Source organism: Brassica napus, chromosome C9 (genome assembly GCF_020379485.1).
Source record: "Brassica napus cultivar Da-Ae chromosome C9, Da-Ae, whole genome shotgun sequence".
Taxonomy (NCBI): Eukaryota; Viridiplantae; Streptophyta; class Magnoliopsida; order Brassicales; family Brassicaceae; genus Brassica; species Brassica napus.
The window spans coordinates 9,316,135-9,339,763 of NC_063452.1; the positions used below are offsets into that span (position 1 = coordinate 9,316,135).

Sequence of the window (23,629 nt, forward strand, 5' to 3'; positions counted from 1 at the left end):
GGAATTTAAAAGGGTTTTATCTTTTCATTCATAATGAAAGATTCCTTGTTCTTGAAAAAAATCTTTTATTTGATTCTTAACAAAAAAGGATGTTATGTATATGTTATATTCTTTCGACCCTCATTTGAAAGAAAGCGTCCACTAGATGTATAATCAATCATATAGCCATAGTTTTGTACGGGCGGATATTAGCATTATAAAAGTTTTACGAGGACCAAAAACGAATTTTAATAAACAGCTTATATCTGACTCGGGTTATTGATTTAGGGTTTTAGGCTCCGAATGGTGACTGCGGTTTAAGCGGTGCGGGACAAGCGGTTTAACTGCGGTACGATTTTAACAGTTATAAAAATGTATAGATATATGGTATATGTAGAAATTTTTGTTACTGTTAACTGCGGTGCGGGGCGGTTGTAAACATTCGAAGCCTTAGTGTTTGAGAGAGAGAGAGAGAGAGAGAGAGAGAGAGAGAGAGAGAGAGAGAGTTTGAAAGGTCGGAAGCAATGGCGAGCACAAAAGTTCAAAGGATTATGACCCAACCTATCGTAAGTTCTCTGTTGTTTCGACTACTTTCCTCTCTGTTCCTTGACTGAGTTTTGCTTTTGTTTTCCGGTGGCTGCTACAGAACTTGATTTTTAGGTTTCTTCAAAGCGTAAGCTCCCTTCATCTATCTCTCAGTTTGCAATGGATTTTCGTGGGTTTAGCTTGATTCGTCTTGTCTATATGATGCAGAAAGCTAGGATCCAGATTTGGCTGTTCGAGCAGAAAGATTTGAAGATTGAAGGAAGAATCATTGTAAGTTATTATACATTCGCCTCTCAATACAAAACTAGTTCTGATTCTTAGGGAAAGTCTAAGTTTGTATTGCTATACTTTTACTTTTCTCGAGTTAAGGTTCAAGCTGACTCTCTACTCATGATATTTGTGATGGTATCAGTCTCAGGCTTCGAATGTTTACAACCGCCCCCCCCCCTTCCCCCGCAGCGTAGTTAACAGTAACAAAAATCTCTACATATACCATATATCTATACGTTTTTATAACTGTTAAAATCATACCGCAGTTGAACCGCTTCTCCCGCACCGCTCAAACCGCAGTCATCGGAGCCTCATTCTTTAAAATCTTAGTGTTGCTTACTTAGACGTTGGGTGTTCCTTGTTTCATTTTGTATTACTATACTTTTGGTTTAGGGTTGACGCTTTTTGTAGGTCTATGGTTAATTAGGAGAAATCTCAGATTTGTTATTATGACATTCTCATTGATTTCCTTGTTACAATATCTCTCCTTTTTGCAGGGTTTTGACGAATACATCATACATGAACCTAGTGTTGGATGAAGCTGAGGAAGTGAGCATCAAGAAGAACACCAGGAAACCACTTGGTGAGGACTCATTCTTTTGTTAACAAGTTTCTCATTTGATTTGTTTGCTTTTGGCTCAGTAAACCCGAATGTAAATGCAGGAAGGATTCTACTTAAAGGAGACAACATAACTCTGATGATGAACACGTAAGTAATCACATCCTTCTCTACTCTGTGGCCTTTCTCTTTATGATATGTGTAACAACTTGGTTTGTCACTTTAAAAAAATAATTGAAAGCATAATCATCCATTTCTATGTAAACAGGGGAAAGTTATATTTTTTTTCTCAACGCAGTCTCTTGAGGATGCTTTAGATTATCTCCAAAGCTTTTCCTAAAGATATGTTGAGTTGAGTCTTCTTCTTCTTGAGTTAGCTGACAATACTTTCTTCTCTTCATTAATGTGTAAAATTGCAATGTACTACTGACAATTTTGAGAAACCTTGGTTGAATCTAATGGATGGTATTGTCCAGTTTGGTTTGCTGTAATGTGGAGTTTTCATTACTTCAATGAATATGCACATTTCTTTTTAAATTAAAACTCAATATTTTGCTGGACTTTTCAATAATTTTTTTTACACAAAATATTTAAAAATAAACCCATTTGATTAAATTAAATTGCTGTCTGTATTTGTATCATTTTATATGTTTGGTAAACCTAAAGAAGATTGAAGTTAATTATAGTCCAATCAGAATATGTAAATGTTACAAACAGTAAAGATTGTTTTTAAAAAATGTTGTGCAAGTTAAAACATATAAATAAAGAAATCTATGGACCTGATCTCTTATATTGCAGGTAGATCTTATATTCATGTAATCTATATTATAAACCCATGTTGAATCTTATCCCTGGTGATGTGATGATGTGTTTTGTACTTTTGCACTATTATAATCGTGTAAAATATGAAATAATTAGACTTTATATACAAACTCCAAAGTTTTAATTTTTATATTTTCAACTAGAATAAAGCATGTGCTAAAAATACATAACACTAGCCGCCGGCCCAACAATGTCAACCAATAAACGAACAACAAAGTGGCGGCAATTCAAGCCTACGGTGGTCTCGCCCGCACCAGATATTTATCTTAATTTACTACAACCAGTCAAAGTAGTCGACTAATCACATACCAAGACAAGTGCTAGAAGTAAATTAATTAAGACAGAACATTGGTGTTCAAAAAAAAAAAAGACAGAACATAACCTCTTTTGATTTTCTCTCTCTCTCTCTATCCAAACCAAACACCATTTCTGAGGTATTCTTTTTGGTCTCTCTCTCTCCTTCAAATCGAATCACAGTTTCTAGATTGGTGAAGTGTCTTTACTTTAGCTTGTCTCGTTCTTACAGATCTTTTAGCTTTAGGGGAGAAAAGATGCAGACAAGATATATGGAGAGGACTAATAGTATGAGAGAAAAGAGAAAGCTTGAGGAAGATGATGATAACAATAATCAGCAGCAGCAGCAGCCTGAGCGTAAAAGACCCGCTCTTGCAAGGTAATCTATGCTGATACTTGTCTTAGTGTCAAACCCTTTTAGTTTGTGTTGTGTTCTGAGTTCAGATTCTCGCTTTTCAAATCTACAATTGATTGATTATTTGTGTGAAGTAGAAAGTGTTGTTTAGATGTTTTGATTATTGAATTTGAGAAAGCTTGTGTATGTTCTTTGCAGTGTAATTGTGGAAGCCCTGAAGATGGATAGCTTACAAAGACTTTGCTCGTCTTTGGAACCTATTCTTCGCAGAGTGGTAAGCGAAGAGGTGGAGAGGGCACTGGCGAAACTAGGCCCCGCAAGACTTAGTAGTGAAAGGTCCTCTCCCAAACGAATAGAAGGCATCGGTGGAAGGAACTTGCAGCTGCAGTTCAGGTCTAGACTCTCTGTTCCTCTCTTCACTGGAGGGAAGATAGAAGGGGAGCAAGGCGCTGCCATCCACGTTGTACTGTTAGACGCCACAACGGGACATGTATTAACAGTAGGACCTGAAGCTTCTGCTAAGCTTGATGTTGTTGTGCTTGACGGTGATTTCAACAACGAAGATGAAGAAGGCTGGACCGAGGAGGAGTTCGAAAGCCATTTGGTGAAAGAGCGTCAAGGAAAGAGGCCGCTCTTGACCGGCGACGTGCAGGTGACGTTGAAAGAAGGCGTGGGGACGTTAGGAGAGCTTATCTTTACGGATAACTCGAGTTGGATAAGATGCAGAAAGTTCAGGCTGGGGTTAAAGGTCTCTTCTGGTTACTGTGAGGGGTTGCGTGTGCGCGAGGCGAAGACAGAAGCTTTCACCGTCAAGGACCATCGTGGAGAGTGTAAGTTCTTGCTTTCTGCTTTCATTTGAGTCACATTGAAAACATTTTTTGTTACTCTCTTATTAGGCCCGGGCATTTGGGTACGTATGGGTACGATGAGTATCGGTTTTGGTTTTGAAAAATGGTCCCATTCGGATATTACAAAAAAACAGGATATTACCAAAGAAAAGGGTCGGGTTCGAGTCTGGTACTCCTGGATCCGGGTGGGTTTGGGTTTTAGCTAAAGTAACTAAACTACGGGTATTTATATCTAAACTACTCAAACTTATCTAAAAATGATTAAAAAACCAAAAATACTCAGATATATGGTTTGAACGGGTTACAATGTTTTTTTTCTGAAAGCAACCATGGATACAATGTTATTTGGGTGTTTTGTATCCAAAACAAATAACTAATATTTGATTTATAATTTTAATTTTAGGTATTAATATTAGTATTAGTATAATTATACATTAGGGACCCTAATGGTTATTTTCCACAGTGTACAAGAAACATTATCCACCTGCTTTGGATGATGAAGTGTGGAGGCTGGAGAAGATCGGTAAAGACGGAGCTTTCCATAAGAAGCTGAACAAAGCAGGAATCTACAACGTTAAAGAGTTTCTACGTCTTATGGTGAAAGACTCTCAGAAACTAAGGACTGTAAGTGCACCATCTCCACTATCCATTGTATCTTATCAAGATGTTGAAAGATTCTTACTTACTCATCGAGTTTTTTTTTTAATCAGATTCTTGGGAGTGGAATGTCGAACAGGATGTGGGAGACACTTGCAGAACATTCCAAGACATGTGTCTTGAGTGAAATGCTTTACGTCTACTATCCTGAGGACTCGGTTGGTGTTGTTTTCAACAATATCTATGAGTTTAGTGGTCTTATTTCAGGGAAGCAGTACTATCCTGCGGATTCTCTTTCTGACAATCAAAAGGTTTGTGCTTCTTATAGATATACACTTGTTTCTTCTCTCTTACTTGGTAAATAGTAAACTGTTGATGTATTATATGCATGGTTCTAAAAATCGGTCTAGGTGGCAGCGCCTAGGTGCCCGCCTAGACGACAAATCGGTCCTAACCGAAACGATTTTCTTAAAATCTGATTCAAACCGGTTTCAACCATTCTAAATCAGTTTAAACGGTTCTAAATCAATCAAAATTAGGTTAAAATTTTAAAATTAAATAATAAGGTTAGTATAAATCCAAAAATTTGTTTAGTTTATTTTGTTATGTATATTTAATTTTGATAATTCATCAAAACATTTTTATAATTAAACCCAATAACTAAAAATATCTTATATAAATGTAAAATATATTAAAGATAAATAAAAACTTTGTTAAAGCGCCTAATCCTGGCTTGGACCCCGAATAATCCGTCAAGTCGCTAATTCTTTATAGAGCGCCTAGTTACAGCCTAAGTAATTCTTAAACATTGATTATATGTATAGGGTTATGTTGATGCATTGGTGAAGAAAGCATATGAAAACTGGGATCAAGTTGTTGAGTATGACAGCAAGTCACTGATGAACTTCAACCAAGTTAACAAGACAGCTGAGATAGATTACTCAATGCCAGTTTCTGTTCCAAGCCAACCTTCTACATCATATTCAGACATAACTGGTGAAGGTGAGTTGATCGTAGAATCCATCTTCCTTTTTTTTTTGTTGTGAAACCGAATTAACAGTCATTCGTTGGGTTTTACAGCATCAGTGTACAATCAGATTCCGGCTTCAAGCTTCCCAGCTCAGTCTGATACTACCTCTTACATGCACTATGGAAACGCCTCATTTGCACCTCAAGACCAGCTAGTTAGCAACACTCATGAGTCACAAGGCATGATGAATGGCAACGGTGGTGGGAGATTAGGACTAGGTCCACCGTCAGGATCCCAAAACAACCACTTGGTGCAGCCTCATTCTGAGATGAACCCTTTTAATGATTGGTCGACCAGAGGAGGTGATGGGTTTTTATCAGAGGAAGAGATTAGGGCTAGAAGTAACGAAATGCTTGAGAACGATGATATGCAGCAGCTGTTGAGACTCTTTAGCATGAATGGTGGTGGTGGTGGTGGCCCTCAAACTCCGATGAACATGGGGGAAGACGGGTTTGGGTTTCACTCTTTTGGTCAGTCTTCGATGGGTGATTATGAAGAAGAGCGTTCACAGTCGGGTAAGCCTGTTGTTGGATGGCTAAAGATCAAAGCAGCTATGAGATGGGGCTTCTTCATCAGGAGGAAAGCTGCTCAGCGACGTGCGCAGATTGTTGAACTCGAGGAGGACGAGTAGGAATCAAGAACTAAAGGGTTTGTTAAAGAGTTTCCCACAAGAAGAAGGAAGTCTTTTGTGGTGGTTTCTTCTTCTTCTTGTGGAGCTTCATTTGTATAGTGTAAGCTTTCTTCTTGTACTCTTCTACTTGCTTGTGCTTTATATGTAATCTCTACTTTGACCAGTTTATTTTCAAAAAACTATAAAAAAACTTTTGTTGTAATTTTATTTTCTCAGTTGTGTTATTTGTGCTACTTGTGATTTGTTTTTTTTCTTGGGAAGATTAATGAGAGACTGAACTCTAATTTCCGCAGAAATACAATGAGTAATAGTTATAATAGATACATCAATGAGGAGGCTCTCTATAACTCTATGTGTTACCTTGGGGAGGATCTTTTCTACAAAAAAAAAATAGTTCACTTATATAGATCAGGTCATGACCTATAAAAATAATCATATGATATCTTATATTTCTTTTCAAGGAACTCATTAAGAGTGATAACTAAGCTTCAAGATCAGATCGATTGTTAGGTTGAGCTCTGCTAATGACTGCATCAAGACAACACCATTATGATAAGCTATGGTCTGGTCTTTTCTAATCCTTTAAAACCATATAGTTAAAATATTAAGCTTAATAAAGGTAACCAACTTGACACATTTCTTTTAATTAAACAAATAATTAACTTTTTTATATTTTTCTTATTATTTAATTTGTTCTATATGCATTATAAAAGCTCTTCTTCTCATTAGTGATCCAAAATTATATTAAAAAATAATTAAATATGCGTTGACTCAGAGAGGAATACTCCTTGGTAAAGTCATATTTGTTATGTATCTGAAGAGAACTTGCAACGTGCTTTTGCTGAATGATCATTACATTAATTGCCTCAACGAAGCTTCTTTGCTTTGCTGAATGATCATTGCATTGTTGTTGTAATTGTTATGAATCTGAGGAAACCAAATGGAGAAGAACGTGGAAGATTTGAAGATTCTGGCTGAGCAGTGGTTCCATCAAGGAGTCGAATTTGCTCAACATATACCAAAGAATCAGCTTTATGCTGCTGTTGGTGCTATGTTACTAACTACCATCTTCTTATTCTCTCGTAAGTAGTGGACATCACATCTTTCTTCTCTTTCAACTCTGCCGAGGATTCTTCTAGGCTTAGATTTTTGATATAATAGTTTTCTTGCCTTCTTGTTTGCGGTTGAGGAGTTTCATGTCTACAGGGTGCCTACTTTAAACTTGGGATTAATCTTTAGTATAAGCTCATTTAGTGTACAGTTGCTTCTATGTTTTTGATGTCTCACCTTGATTATACATAAAGAAAACCAAACGCTTTGGTGGTTAATGTCGTCACTTTTGGTGCAGTTCGCTTGTTCAGCCGTACGAAATCCAATACTGTACTCCTGTCTAGGCTTAGCGGAAGTGGCAAAACAGGGCTCTTCTATCAAGTTAGTGTTTATCGGTTTGTATACCAAAAACATCCATTAAGTATATTCGGTATTACCAAATCCAAACAACTTTAGCTATTTGTTAATACCCCTGAGTGTAGATCTAAACAAAGTACCCAAAAGTCTTTTCTAAATCTTTTTAAGGTTTCTTGGTACCTAATTTGCTTGTTAGCAGATTGAGTTTTTCTTATATCATTTCTACATTACCAAATAATGATATTCACATTCTTATAAAAAACACAATAAGCTTTTTATTCTTTACTAAGCGTTTTTCTTTTGTACATAAAAAAAAATTAAGAACAATAATTTAAAACAGAAGACAATAATTATTCAGAATATATTATCGAGAATATATTACCTCCATGGAGGAACAGAATATATTTCCAAGATAATTTTTGAATACTATATTGTATTGACAGCGTTTTCGACAACCATGGCAGATGGGTCGGCTGAGACGGTTGTTAAGGATGATCTCAACTTTGCGTCCGTAGTATGTATATAGCTCATTTCCTTCCTTCAGATAGATGTCATTTCCCAGTACACATTCTGTATGGAATGTGACTCTACACTCACTGCATGTGTAGTATCCTTTCTTCGGATCTGTTGTCTCCTCACAAATTTGGCACCAACAAGGACCACTTGCAATTTTCTCATAAGAAAGGGTGAGCATATGCTCATCATGATCATACTTAACCTTGTAAGGAAGACTGGCACAACGACAGCACAATACAAAGTCACGTTCAATACAATTTAAACTTATACTTACTGTTCTTTCACATGCCGAACATTTTTGATAAGATTTTCGTTGATAGAATAAGAAGAAAGGATGTGGATGAGATGGATGATCGACCAGTTGTGATAAGGAGGCACATCTTACGTCCAGGTAGTAATCTAGACACCCTTCGCCACACGTGTATCCGAAACCGCAAGAGTAGCGATCGCAAAATCGACAACAAAAATAGCTTCCTCCTTTAACTAGAATTAATCGGTGGCGATGTTCAATACGTTTTATGCGAGGAAGATTTGCACACGTTCCATGGAGAAAAAAATCACATTCCATACATGTATAAACATTACCATCATAAAGAGGAAATATGCACGCTTGACAATGTTGTTGTTTTGCATCAAAAACTCCTTCAATATCTTCAATAAATTTCATGCGATGGTGTGCATGCCTAAAATGTCGTATAATTCCATCACCCATCTCCTCAAACGACGGCTTAATATTATCATCTTCCAGCTCTGGTTGGTCCTTGAGTTCCTTACCAGCCCATATATCAAGCAAAGTAGCACAGTTAGTGTGCACTGCATAGGCGCAACTCTTTGTGCAAGAATATGATCCATAGTTTTCATCCATCTTCTGGCCACAAACTCCGCAAAACCAAGAATTTCCGAAAGGAAGAGAACTAGTAAAAGAAAGACGGTGGCTGTGACAAGATATTCGTATGACGTGTGGCAAGTTGATACATCTTCCATGGACAATAAAATCGCATTGAAGACAAGAGTAGAAGCAATTTTTGGTATCATCAGATGCGCAAACATCGCAAGTAATTGGTGCTTTTCTAGGAAAGTAATGGAGGGTATGCTCATGCCTTTCTGGATTGTGTATAGTAGAAAACTCTTGTTTGCTTGCGCAAAGAGGATCCATAAAAAGATCAGAAATAGAAGAATGATAAACTAGTCCGTAGATTTCTAACCCACAACAAAGACATTCCCGTCTAATACCCCTATCATATTTGAGAAGCTGAAGAGGATATTTTGGGTGGTAAGAGGAAATGAATATAGGAGGAGACTCAACACATTCTTTGTGGTAATAGTTATTACACTCGTTGCAATAATAAAAATAGGTGGTACCAGTTTTATAACTTCTACAAGCCCAGCAGTAGTGGTCGCTTCGTTCGCCTTCTTTATTGTTGCATCCAAGAACCGATCGGAGATGGTGAGAATTTAAAGTGTCCTCGTATTGAACATCAGAGATTATGAGATAAGTTGTTTCGCCAATTGTTTTCTTTGGGAACCATTGTACTGCTCTCTCATTTACGACAAGGCATGTGAAAGAAGAAGGAGGAGGGTTGTCGATGGAACTCATGAGTGCTATATTGAAAACAGTTTAGATAGATGGTTAGATAGATGTCGAGAGTTCAATCTATATATAAGACCAACATTGGAGATAACTTCATTTCTATACCTTTATTTATTTTTATTTGTAAGGCAAATTCCTCACCCAAAAGCCAAGTATTAATACTAGCCTTATATTCTATATATATATATATATATATACACGCAAAGTAATAATAAAGTGTCGTTTAGGAGACAATTCTATATTCCCTTCTTGATTATTGCACTCTCTGTCACGGTTCAAGACTAAAATCAAAGTCTATGATTTGGAAAGTTCACACGTACACGTGTTAGAGATAGATTGCATCCCTTTACAATATAGCGCATCTTTCAACAAAGTCCATTAATGAATAAGAGAGTTCGGTCCATGAGCTCGGCCCAAGAGTTGGCCCGAAAGCTTAGCCCAAAAGCTTGCCTCGAGAGCTCATAAGGAGACGAACGATCATGATAGTCTCGCCGAGCAAACCGCCGTCATCAGGCCCCTATCTGGCGAGCGGTCATGCGACGATTAGAAGACAACTCTTCACACAGAAAACCCTACGACTGGTGGCGGAGAGTTGACGACAAGTCAACAAATCGCCTATCTCCATATCTCGATGCAAGTCATTAACTACCAAAGAACGGGCTTGGCCCCATAGATTAAGCGCATCTTCGCCACAACCCTAATGTTCCCTTTGTCGAAGAGGATCACTGACATCAAAATCCGTCAAACATACAAACTTCGCATCCTATCCTATTCCGACGACATATATCCCACCGACCATGTGACTGCGTTCAATATAGTCTACATCGTAACTTCTGTCACAAAAGAAATTTTAGTATAAAACTCAATGTACAAAAGAAAAAACTGTGCTCGTTAGATATAAAATGCGAAGCTTTGTTTCGGAGCCTTAAAATGTATGCAGATCCTACATAAAAACGATAGTGTTCGAGACGGATTACTTGAAAATTGTACATCTAATAATGTCCTTTTGTTAGTGTTATTGTGGGGTTAAGGTCCTGTTGGAGCCTGTAATGTCCTTATTTTAAACCTTTGATACTCTGTTTCTGATCAATGAAGTTTTCACACAGCGTTAAAAAAGAACCCTGTTTTTAGGAGGTGTTATTTTTTTCAAGTTGTCAAAATGATTTACGGCGGATTTTATGTTTACATTTATTGGCTTATGATGGAGAATGTGTCTAAGAGTGTTATTAGTTCTATGATTTTCAAATCTGTATTAAAATCATGTGTTATTCGTTTAATGGTTCATAAATTCTATATCAAATCAATTGTTATTCAATCGTACGAATTTACTAATAAATTTGATGTTATAATGGATTTGAATGGATTTGTTTGTTTGTTTTTTTTGTTAAAAATACAAAGAATCAAATCCGAGAAAAAACCTTCGGATTTGTAAATACTAATCCGAAAAAATTGAAAATTTGTATATTTTACTACATGGATTTCTAAATCAATCAAACTATATATAAACCAATAACAGCTCCTTAGGAATAGCTCGGTACTAATTCGTAAATATGTTAGAAAATGGAGCATATTGCCATGTCATTTTCATTTTCAGTCTGAAACCATGATGTCGCTTAGTGATTATTTAAAAATCTTGTTAATGTTCTTGACTACAGACGTTAGTGGGAGGAGGCTAAATGGTTGTTCAAATGAATTTGTTGTTTGTTTTCTAGATCTTTGGAGTGCAAATGTTGAGTTGAGAGATTATGTTTGCTGTATTTATTTATTTTGGGCGGTGAACGTATTTTACTTCGCAAAGTCTGAGACAGAGATGTTGTGAGATCATGGTCATATAATATATTTTACCTGTCTTTTCGATTGCTTAAGGCTACTTGCTCTGGTTCCTCAGCATGTGGTTGCTTAAGGAGTGTGTCTTATGATGTACCATTGAACGTGACAATAGGGCATAACTTCAACATAATAGTTTAGCAGAATTTGTGGATTTGACTCTCTTTTTTTGACTATATGAGTCAACTAACCAAACTTTCGACACATTCAAAAAGAATTCTTAATAAAAAACTCCACACACCAATCCCAAAACGATCATCTACAATCTAGTTTCATAAGTATGTATCAAATACCTTTCTATACGTAGTGTAAGCATGACACGCTGAGAACCATGTGCTCCATCATTGATTGTGCTCCTGATAGCAGTTAACTCACCAAGAATATCTTGTAAGTTTTCAAGACAAGTTCAATGAATAATATGATCACATTTTAGGAAGCCGCCAGATGTAGAATATCAAAAGCATACGTGGTAGGTGTCTATTGGTATTTGCCAGCGCCAGTAACTGGTCGTAGTTGCGGAATCGAAACATCTCAGTTGGTATCGACTTATCAGAATCTGTTAGCTCCTCAAATGTTGTACCATCGGTAAATCGAATGGAGACATGGGCATCAGAGAGAGGAAACGTGTTGTAACTTGTTGTCGCTCCGTGTAACGTCAAAACCACTTAGCGAGTACACAGATCCTTCAACGAAACGTTCTCGATACGTGTGGGATGATCGTCATCATGATAATGACGATCTTTAATTCATACATAGTGGGATGATTAGTGGGTGAGAAGTAATTGATGAAAATAAAGAAAGAAACGGAGACGTTATGGAGCTAGTGTACCAGACTCTGGAAGAGGAAGAGGATGGATGAGGAGAGGACGACGACGGTAAAACACAGAGAACCAGAACCCCTAAATTTAAATGGGCCAAATAACAAAAGATTAATAGAACAGTTCAGAACCCAGAGCCAAAGCCCAGGAAAACATTAAAATAAGAAAAAGGACGGAACAACACACTTATCGAAAACAAACGGATGAAACTAATGGGTGTTAAAATGCGACACGTGTCACGATTTTAGCTAGGGAAGGCTGAGGTGGTGCATTCTGGAGCCTTTCCCTTTAAGTTTATTTAGGAAAGAGAAATTACCGAAAATGACACATATTTTACTTGTAACTAGGTGGACCGCCCGCACATGCGTGCGGGCATTAACATTAATATTAAATTAATAATTACATATCTACAACTATATAATACTTATGTTACATGTATGTGGTTAATATGAAAGATTCGATGTTACATATTGATATTTATACTATATTCATATGAACAAAGAATACATTAGAACGTTTAGATTAAAAATTTCAGTGTTTCGTATAAACAATATGAGTTATGGAAAATACAAAGTACCTTAAGTCCATAAAGTAGAGAAACCAGACCTTAAGACCAAGGCTTCGAGTTCTGTCTAGATTAAGGTAAAACTCACACATCATATAAGATCATATTTCCCATGTCTTGAGCGCTAGATCATCATGAAGAGTGCACTCGATTTTCTTAGCACCAACATCTTTCCAGTCTATTGAAAGCACTGTCCCATTAGATTCCACCTGTTGATTGTGCAAAACTACAAAAGAGTCAATCAAAATGCCAAAAACATTGTAATTTCCATGAGAGAAGAAAGACTAAATAGGAATATAGATAGATAGATACTCACAAATGATTTGCTCTAGCACTCCTCATATCCTCATCAGAATTCAAATATATCTCACTGAAGAACTTGTTCAAAGCAGCGTCTCCTTCAAGCTTATCATCATTCTATTCTTCTTCACTTCATCTTCAAGCTTGTCATATATAGTCCTTTACTTTCTTGGAAGAACGATAAGCCGGTCTCATTGAAACCTTTGCACAATTACACAAACAAATAATAAATTTTAAAATGTCAAGAGTCTGTGATTCAAACTTCTCATCAGGTGAAACTAAATAAAAAGAAAAAAGAAAGTAGAAAATATGTTTAAGAAATTCGGGTCTGGCAAAACTGCTGGCTGTTTGCCATGTTCAAGAGAGGCCCATGTGATTATCTCTGCTTTTAAAAGACTTTTCTTAATTTTGGTTGATATTACTTCATATCTGCACTTCACTACTGCTATTTGAATACACACGGCAAGGAAAACAAAGGTCAATACAAGTGTACAACTCAGAACATGGCATTGTTTGAGTTTAAAAGGACTGCTTGGTACTATCTAATAAAACGAATCATTTATATCTGATAAAGCGTATCCTTTAGATACATAACTCTTTGAACTGCTTATAGGTTAAGCATGATTATTCTGTTAGTTCAAAAAGTAAGAGTTCAAAAGGTTTAAAATGACTGCTTGGTACAATCTAATAAAATGTATCCTTTAGATGTCAATTATCCAATTACATCTATAAACCAATTACCTTTCCCAACAATCTCAGTTTGAGATGATACGCTTTCTCTCTTGGAACATCAGTCGCAATACTCAGATGCAAAATCACTAACATAATTGACACAAATTACATAGAAGTGTTTATCATGGAGGTGTGTTCTGAGAATGCATTATGCTTCAAACGATCACATTTAACACTAATCTTAAAACATCAGAAAAATATAATTGAGAAAAAACAAATATTTCACGCATAAACCACATAAAAAAATCAGCCATGAAATATAAAAGAGAGATTTGAATTACCTGAGATTTATTATCATTGGTTTCATTGTAACATCATAGATGATTTACAGTTTCCTTCTCTAAGCCGTGAGTCAGAAAAGAGGTAATTCTAATAAAAATATTTAAAGATGTAAACAATCCCGAAAAGATAACAAATTATATAATTGATAGTACAACGTCAATGAGTTTCAAAGTTTTTAAAAAGCTTTGAGATTAGTTTTTAAAAAGCTTTGAGATTACCTTTGGCTCTCAGACGTACCGAAGAGGATCACGCACAATAAATAAATTGCACTTGATTAGCATACACATCTTATATTATATTCTTGATAAGTGATTTAACTTTATAAAAAAAAAAGAATTACCTTTTTTGAAAGGGATGATCAGTTCCTGGATAAACAGAGTCGTCTCTTTTTGTTAGTTGAATCACTACTGATGCAAAAATATAGATAGATACAACATGGAGAGGAAGAGAACAAAAATAAACGGAGAAGAAGAATCCCCCATAAAATTACCAGTAATGATGTTCACGTCTATGAGTTACTTATTGATTATCATACACCTGCGCAAGATCACAAAAGTAGAATTTAAAGTAGAGAGATCAAAAAAATATGAAAACTTAAAAGATAGATGCGTGAAACTAATGGGGGTGGCGTGATATTTATATAGCAAATTAGTTTAAGTTTCTAAATGACCTAGTTTTCAAGAGAAGCTATGAGATAGAATATTCTCTAATAAATTTTAATTCAGCTATGAGATAGAATATCTTCTAATAATTTTTTTAAGATATTCTGGTTATAATATATACATAATTTTGGTAACTCAAATCTTGCTATATATATATATATATATATATATATATATAAATATTAAATGCATGATATTAGAAAAGAAGATATCTCGTCAGTTGATTGCAACTAATTTTTGATAAAACAAATCCCACAATAAGGATTTAAATAATAGATAATAAGGAAAGAATAAGAAATTTTAACGTTAAAACCCCTCAACTAAGTTTTTTTTGTTTAATTTTCCCAAACTAAGTATTTAACGAAAAACCCCATAAACTAACTTTATTTAATGAATTAAACTCTAACATATCATAATTACCATTATTACCAGTAAATCTTTAGTTTATGGGTTTCTACACTAAGTAAACATAGTTGAGGAATTTGACCATTAAAAATAAAAAATATGAAAAATATTGTAATAGAACGATAAATTTTCAAAATAAATTTTATAAATTAATGTATAAGCTTCTATAAATGACTTAGAACCTCTTATAATAATATAAAATATCTGATAAGCCAATATAAATTTTTTTATAAATGTATTTATAATTTTATAAATGTATTTATAATTTTATAAATGATTTATAAAACATGCATTGAATTATTAGACATTAATAGTTATTATGATACTTTATATACAAATATAATTATTTCTATACGAATATAAAATCATTATATCAATTCAAATAAACATTTTGGTTTATTATTTTATGTAATTTATAAATATATAAAAAAATTGATCGCATTATTACTCTTTCATAGTTTCAACAATTAGTTACCATAAATAATTATTTCTAATATTATGTAGATTATTTGGAAAGTGGTAATTGAATTATCCTTTCTTTTTAGATATAATTATAATAAATAAAATTAAAAATCATCGGTCAATCAAATTATAACAATTTGAAGAGTTAATTTATGATCAACACGTAATAAAAAATCACTTATGTGACTTCTCAACCAATATATAGTAGGATTTATATTTTATAAATAATTTATAATATTATATAAATAATTTTAAAATTCTGATATATTTATTCTGTAAACAACGATAAATAATTTAAAAATCATATTATTAAACATGTTTGGATTTTGTAATATTTAAAATAGTTATTATATAATTATATTCGAATACAACTCATCAAGTAGAGTATAAAATTATTGTAATTATCTTATATAAAAATTCGTTTATTATATTTTATAGTTTATAAATATTAAAAGTAATAAATAAAATATTATTAATCTTTCTATAATTTCCAGAATTAGTTGTCATAAATTATTATTTATAATATTCTTTAGATTATATGGCAAGTGATGTTAAATGTTTTTAGACTTACTTTAAATTTTTAGATCTAATTTAAATAAATAAAAGTTAAAAACAATCGACCAATCAAATTATAACATTTTTTTTGAAACTTCACCTATGAGCGACACGTCACCAGACTTCACTAAAGTGACTTCTCTTTTAATATATAGGGGGGGTGACTAAAATAATGCATATTATTTTATAATTACCAGAATAACTTTTGTAGAAATTCAAAATACACAATACCCTTGAAATCTTATTTACGTGCTGTCATTTTACAGTATTTTCGAAAAATTAAAAGCATTTTCTAAAAAACCCTAAAAACATTGTTTCCTCTCTCGCGTCTCTCCGTTTCATCTCTCGGATCTGATACTTTTTCTTGCGGCGGTGCTCTTACATGTGATGTGAGAAGGCCTCTATGAGTCCTCTTTACTTTTAATCGATGTTTTAAGGTCTTCGGCTGTACTAGAAGGTGATGGAACTTTTCTCAATGGTGATATGGTGTGGTTGAGCGACGGTTGGTTTCTGCCTTGTGACCAGTGAGGTCGAGTTCGTCATCAGGGCGTGATCTATCCGCATGTGGACAATGGTGAATCTAACTGTCCGGTGGGGTTTGAGTCCGGCTCGGTGGTTCCGCGTCCAGCGGGACCTCTGCTTTCATCACTTAGTTGAATTTGTCTGTGATTGGCGTATCCTGCATCAGTGTTGAAGATCTGGGTGCAAGGACCAGTCGCTTGTCGCAGTTCCAATCCTTTCTCAGCTTGGGCTTCGTAGTTTTATGTGTATTGCATCAATGGTAGTCTGATGCTCATTTCTTAGTTTTATGTGTTCTACATATTTAGTATATTTTCATTAACAGTTTGAGTTAGTATAGTCGTGATAGTAACTCACTTATTCATTACGTGTTCTACAATTTTAGTATATATGTAGAAACAATTTCCCTTAATTGACTTATAAGGTATACTAATTGTGGTTCTTGTGCTAATATCTTGTTCTTTCTCAGTTCACTTCAGGCTTTTCATATTTTTGGTTTCTTTTAGAAAAAGAATGTTGTCGGCATTGCTAAGCTAGATGTTGTCTCCTAAAATGTGGAAGAAAAGTGAGAAGCAGTTCAGGGTGCAAAGAAAGAAGACAATATCGCAAGAGCTGAACCTCGGAGACTGTGGGTCTATACACTTTGAAGTATATTCACTGTTTACCAATAGGGTGCATGTTTAACGACTTGAATGACAATACTATTCCAGTTCTACATCTGAAGATGGTTGTAGAAATCTACGAGGAGGTTCCTTAAGTTTACTAAGTAGTATGCATGTTGTTTTCAAATTGCTTATGTAGTTTTTTGTTGTTTTTTTGCAATGTACAAGTATTCCAGTATACATGCTGATGTTCTTTTAGTCGGATTATTGTATATGCCAACCGCGAGTGCTTTTACACCAGCTCTTATAGTTTCATGGAGAATCTCATACAGATTTTTTATTTACTTTGCCCCTAGTAACACTATTTATAGAAGCATATTTGTATTTACAAAATAATCGTGCACTAAGTTAAATCTAGACCTTAAGCTTCTGGTGATGAAAGAAACTTGGACAATTATACGTGAGACAATTCTATATGTATACATATACACAAAAAGACGTCAAATATACCAACGAAAGAACTTGGATTTTGTTGATACTTCATTATTTGATACCTAATTCTGATCTTAATTAACCTAAATATAAACCAGATTCAAAATTAATATAAACCCGGTTGAAATTGAATATTAAATTAAGTTTGGTTTACATAAACCCAGATTTCCGTCAACAAATCTGCCACAACATAAATTAAAAAGTCTGTCACTATATAAAATATAAAGTCTACCAACACTTTTAAGTCGGACATATAATTCTACCATAAGAAAATAAGTCGAACAAAAAAAATAAGTCGATACATAAGAAAATAAGTTGACCACAAAAATCTACCATTTATAACAAATCTGCTACCTCAGTCGCCAGACATATCTTTAAAAGTATGTTATCTATTTAAATCGGATAATTAACTCTGTCATGAAAACAAATCTGACGTTTCTTAGAAAGTCTGACACCAATATAACAGTAGATTTCTTTTTCTATACAGATTTTATAAATAAATTTATTTTTTTGAAAATAAATCTGCCAACGAAAAAATGGTAAGGACACTTTGGTAATGTTTTTTTGTTATAACTATGGGTAGGGGCATTTCGTCCATAAAATTTTTATAATAATTTTCAATAAATATGAGTCATTCTAGTAATAACACAATTAATTTGTATCATTTTAGTAAACTTCCCTTAAAAAAGATGTATAATTTTATAATATTCTATCAGCGGAAATACATATTTATAGCGTACATCTAATAATTCGTATAGATATTAGGTAGTTGGAAAATATTTCATCTGTGTCATAATAAGTGTCATTCTGACGTTTTTTTCTTGTTACACAAAAAGTGTCACTTTACAATTACAATGCAAATTATACTTACTTTCAGCTGAAAATTAATTGCAAACTGCATTGATTTTATAAATAATTTTATTTATCTCAAATACTATTGGTCAGATAGGTGTAATTAATAATAATTTACATATATTTCAGAACCTTTTTTAATCTGTGTGAAAAATGTCATAGTGACACTTATTAAAAAATGTCATAATTGTTCACATGCAATAAAAAATTGGTGATAATAATTTTCATTTGTAAATTTGGAACAAAATGATATTTTATATTTTATATAGTTGTTATTAAACCCTAACTACTCATATAACCCAAAATATATAACGTTTTGTACATGGAAATTGAAAAAAAAAACAAGAAGTAATGAAAAAATTTAAACAAAAATGCAATGAAAATATTGCTAGGCACTATTCCAAGAACTAGGGTTGGACAAAATATCAAAAATTTTGATTTGATTTGTTCTTTGTTTCATTTGAAACAAAAAAATCTTGATACTCTATGAAGCAAACCAAATAATAATATACAATATTTGCAAGAAATAATGTTTTTTTTTAATTTCCAATAATCTAGGAACGGATATCCGATATGTCATATGCATATATAGTTATATACATATATTTTAAAAATTACATATATAAATTATATAATTATTATTTTAAGTAAGTTTACTGTATTTATTTATTAAATTTATAATTTTAGTTTTTGAAATTTTAAAAGTAAATAACTTGTTTAAAATCGTATATCTTGTTTAAAATATAACATTTTCAGATATTGGGATATCCAGTATCCAAATAGGTAAAATCGGGTATACTGAATAATTAATTATTAGACAGAAGTCAGAAAACAAGTCGAACTATTTATATTTCCAATCCGGATATTTGAATAGTAACCACCCGTAAAAAAAAACTGGAGTACACGGTGTCATGATATAAAAATATTTTATTTAAATATTAATTCTTAACTTTTTTAGTTAAAAATTAAAAGAAGATTTTTATATTCCAATAAAAATCCTATCCTAAAAACCCCCAGTAACCGCGCTCTTGCTAGTCCTGGAGTAACGAAGAAGAGATTGCTCGACACGACTCCAACGATCAAAACTATGCTGTAGTAGTCCAACGTGGCATCTCCCGCCCAATAATCCAGCAAGTTAGTTACCGAATATCGCACGTCATACAGAGTAATGCGATAGACCCAAAGAAATTAGATCCAACCACTAATAAGACGACACGTAAGCAAACACGCGAAATCAACCGCAACACTAACTAATCACGTGAAGAAGCACGGAATAATTGAGTGCACCGTAACGTACACAATTAAAACAAATACAGATAAATAATATTTAATTTTAATCTCGCACTGTACACTTCCCCCAAGATAGATCTATCGGAGAGAGACACACATTCACTTCCCTTTTTTTCGACTTCCAACTTTGTAATAGAGGTGAAAAAGCTGTTTTTGTCTCTTCCTACTCTTCCGGCGTCAACGGCGGATCCTTCGTGTGCCAACGATGTCATTCACTGCGCCGGAATTCGATCACAGAGTAACGACTTCCTCTCTCTCTCTTACTCACGAATCTCCGATTCTCTCTCTCTCTAAGGCTCATTGTGTTTGCTTCTTCTTCTGCAGTTTGGTTTCTCAACGATCGGGTGAGTTTTCTCCTATCGTTTCTAGGGGTTTTTGTTCTTCGATTTGACTCTGTTTCAACGATCAGGGAGGAGCATAGTTTCGCCGATGTCGATAACCTGGAGCACTGTGTGAAGTACTTGAACCAGAGCTTAGTCACTTACGGATTCTCAGCCTCGCTCGACCTCTTCGCTACCGATCCTGTGCGTCTCTTTCTCTTTAATAATCTCTTTTTTTTTTTTGTTTGGTTATGAATCTGATTCGATAGGACTTGTTATTATGATTAGGTTTCGATCGCGAGGACTTGTAATTGCATATACGCTTTGATTCAGCAGAGGCAGCGTGATGTGGAGTTCAGAGAATCTACCAATGATCAGAGACAACGGTGACTCTTTTCTTGCTTTGTGAAATCTGCATTGTCAAGCTTTTTCTTCTACATGTATATTTGCTTGTATGGTAAGTCAAATCTATGTGCTATGAACGAGATGGATCGTTGTGTGATCTAGATCTTGCTAATGTTATGTATTGTAGAAAAATGTTATCACTATTTTTGGGTTTAATGTGTCTATTTTGGAGTAAAATCCTTCTGTGGGGGAAAAAAGAAGACAAAATTTTCTGACAGAGATTCTAAAATGCTACATTTTGCTGATATGCCTTGTCTGAACGAGATGGATTGTTGTGTGATCTAGATCATGCTATGTATATATAGAGTATCTTATCACTGTTATTTTTGGTTTTATGTTTGTTTAGAGTATAGTTTAAGTAAAATCCTTTTTGGGGACAATTTTCTGACACAAAGTTACTGGAAAAGCTACCTTTGATATGTCTGTTTGAGAACATTTTTTTTTTTTTGTTTTTAAAACTAGTTTCTTGTTTGCTTCAGACTTTTATCCGACATGGCGAGACTGGAGGCGAAAGTTGAGAGGCTTGAGAATCAATTGCAATCCAAGGAGAGGGAGCTTGGTTCTGTCACAAGAACGGAAGCCAAAAACACAGCCGCTTTAAAGGCTCAGAACGAGAAGCTACAGAAAGAGAGAGATGAGTTTCAGCGGATGGTCATTGCTAACCAGGTTTTGATCAAATAAGCTTAGTGTTGATCAATGTTTTCAAACAACTTTTGAATGCTAATGCAATGCTCTTTTAACATTTATTTTTGTGTGTATGGAAGCAAGTCAAGACTCAACAATTACATGAAACAAAGAAGAAAGAAAAAGAGTATATAAAGCTACAGGTATGCTTTCGGTTCACTCATGTGTCAAGTGTATATATGTAATATAGGTTGCGTCTTACTAAACTGAACATGGTGAACATTGATCTTGTTTTAGGAGAGGTTAAACCAAGTCTTGATGGAGAAGAAGAAAGAAACAAGATCAGGCATGGAGATTATGAATCTTCTCCAGGTACTATTTGGGTTCTTGAAATGACTACTATCCAGTTTTCTGAGGGTAGCGGCGAAATAATCAACATTTTCGTGTACAGAAAGAAGGGAGACAACGTGGAACATGGACTGGGAAAAAAACTGATTCTGATTTCTACAAAAGGATTGTAATTACCATGACTATATTATAGCTTTATGTTGGATGAATGTTGTTATAAAATGGGTACAATATGATCTTGCTAGGTAGATGCATACGAGGCTAAAAATCAAGAACTAATGGCAGAGAACACTGACTTGAGAGCGCTATTGCGATCCACTCAGGTTATATTTCTTTTCTTTTTTTTTTTTGAAAAGAGAGAAACTTTATGATCCTATTATTAAAGATGATGGTCATTTTGACAGGGAGACATGCGTTCTTTCTTGAATGCTAATGGAAGAACGAGCTTAGACCCGTCTCAGTCTCCTTTAGGCGGGAAGACGGTACGTAAAATTTCATTATAAGCTAAATCAAGATTCAATTTATAAACATTGCATACATATAACCAAAACATCAGTATCAACAAGGAAAAAATTATCTTTAATTGACAGGATGTTTTCGACCTACCTTTTCGTATGGCTCGAGGTCAGATAGAAGATAGTTTACGCTCGAAGATGGTTAGCATCAAGGTAACAGTGGTAACCTGAAGTTGACACTTCCGATCTATTTAATAGCGCTTCGTTTTTATCGTTACATGTTCTTTTGTTCGGTTAATGAAGGAACGTATGGGTCAGTTAGTAGACGCACAAAAAGAAGTAACAATTACTTCAGAAGCGTCAGAGAGGGAACTTGAACTCGAAGCACAACTCGTCGAGGCACGTAGTATTATTCAAGAACAGGTACTCTTATTAGATTTCTCAAATACTATGTATCTTCTAGAAACATTACAAAGTTTTATAATCGTGTATTTTTTATTTTACGTAGGAATCTATAATGTCTAAGCATTTGCCAAAGACAGACCGGAGAAGAAACTCAGCTCCTCCTTCACAGTCTCTCAGTGGACTTCGTGGCTGACTTAGATTGTGGACCTCTCTGGTACAAAATATATCAAATCTCTTAACAAGGAAATGTCTCATGTCTTTTCTAATCAATTTACAGAAGAGTTTATATGAATTATTAATGGATGTGGATTCGTATTTGTAACATTGTACAGAAGAACATCTCGGTTGTTTATTTTTGGAGATAGTTACATGATAAGACACTTTTCTAATCAATAACAATTTGGGTACTTTCCGACACCCACCCACTTTTGCTAACAAAAATCTCTGAAAATCCAAAAAAAAAAAAAAGTCTCTGAAAATCTAAAGTGTGATTGGTTATGGATTAGAGTAAAATGGTGAGAAAATATGGTGAAAATGAGAGGGATAGAAAATAATAAAGTTGAAGTAAACTTTTTCATCTCGTTAATAGTTGAGGTAAGATTTATTCTACTTTTAGGTTCTTACTGGTGATAATTAAAATATGAATATGAATAAGTAAGAAAAAAATAAACATGAACAAAATAAATGGAATAAAAATGAATATTTATTTCTTTTGTTTCATATCAATTCTGATAAGGAATATTTTTTTTCCTATAGTTCCTTAAAATTCAAGGAATGGCAAGGAATCAAACGCAGCGAAAATTTCATGAATGGCGTAATTTAAAAAAATGAGTAAGAATTGACTATTCCTTTTATTCCCTATATCACCATTTAGACCCTTACTGTTTTTCTCACTTTTTAGAGTAAAATAGATGAAATCATATTCCACTTGATTGGATGAAAAGTAGAGTAAATTGGATGAAATAATTTTCCACCCACTTTAATTTAATCTAATTCTATCATACAGTAATGTAACTCTAATTAGTTAGGAATTAGTTATATGCTAAACGACAACTACACTTCCCTAGTTCTAACTAGGCCTGGGCATAAAAATCGAGAATCAAAAATCAAATCGGAACCGAACCAAAAATCAAACCTGAAAACGAATCGATGTTCAAAAATAACTGAACGGTTCCTATTTTTCTATAACCGTAACCGGACTGAACCGAACCGAACCTAAGACCGAATGGATACCCAAATATCCAGAATACAATTTATATATCTA

At 34.1% G+C, this 23,629-nt stretch overlaps 2 protein-coding genes, 1 long non-coding RNA gene and 1 pseudogene across 5 annotated transcripts; 3 read left to right on the plus strand and 1 right to left on the minus strand.

Annotated features, from left to right (window-relative positions):
- Positions 1-490: 490 nt before the first annotated feature.
- LOC106405246 lies at positions 491-1,829 on the plus strand (annotated as a pseudogene).
- Positions 1,830-2,488: 659 nt separating this feature from the next.
- LOC106405927 (calmodulin-binding protein 60 C) lies at positions 2,489-6,164 on the plus strand. 2 transcript variants are annotated; one of them, XM_048769897.1, is made up of 7 exons: positions 2,489-2,610; positions 2,703-2,849; positions 3,024-3,655; positions 4,137-4,297; positions 4,384-4,581; positions 5,095-5,272; positions 5,351-6,164. In XM_048769897.1, the coding sequence occupies exons 2-7, from the start codon at positions 2,728-2,730 to the stop codon at positions 5,929-5,931; spliced, it is 1,872 nt and encodes a 623-aa protein (XP_048625854.1). In that variant the 5' UTR covers positions 2,489-2,610; positions 2,703-2,727; the 3' UTR covers positions 5,932-6,164. The 2 variants fall into 2 exon arrangements, with proteins under 2 accessions (XP_048625854.1, XP_048625855.1); XM_048769898.1 differs by lacking the exon at positions 2,489-2,610 and having other exon boundaries at positions 2,617-2,849.
- Positions 6,165-9,719: 3,555 nt separating this feature from the next.
- LOC125593375 lies at positions 9,720-13,248 on the minus strand. The gene is made up of 2 exons (XR_007329286.1): positions 11,566-13,248; positions 9,720-10,278 (listed from the first exon to the last, which is right to left on the minus strand). It is a non-coding gene; the product is annotated as an uncharacterized LOC125593375 (long non-coding RNA).
- A 6,603-nt stretch (positions 13,249-19,851) lies between these two features.
- On the plus strand, positions 19,852-22,784 carry LOC106402903 (afadin- and alpha-actinin-binding protein). 2 transcript variants are annotated; one of them, XM_013843726.3, is made up of 13 exons: positions 19,852-20,046; positions 20,133-20,152; positions 20,218-20,332; positions 20,417-20,514; positions 21,013-21,199; positions 21,298-21,360; positions 21,455-21,529; positions 21,609-21,674; positions 21,751-21,828; positions 21,910-21,987; positions 22,096-22,173; positions 22,264-22,383; positions 22,469-22,784. In XM_013843726.3, the coding sequence occupies exons 1-13, from the start codon at positions 20,014-20,016 to the stop codon at positions 22,556-22,558; spliced, it is 1,101 nt and encodes a 366-aa protein (XP_013699180.2). In that variant the 5' UTR covers positions 19,852-20,013; the 3' UTR covers positions 22,559-22,784. The 2 variants fall into 2 exon arrangements, with proteins under 2 accessions (XP_013699180.2, XP_013699183.2); XM_013843729.3 differs by lacking the exon at positions 19,852-20,046 and having other exon boundaries at positions 20,417-20,585.
- The last annotated feature ends 845 nt before the right edge of the window (positions 22,785-23,629 follow it).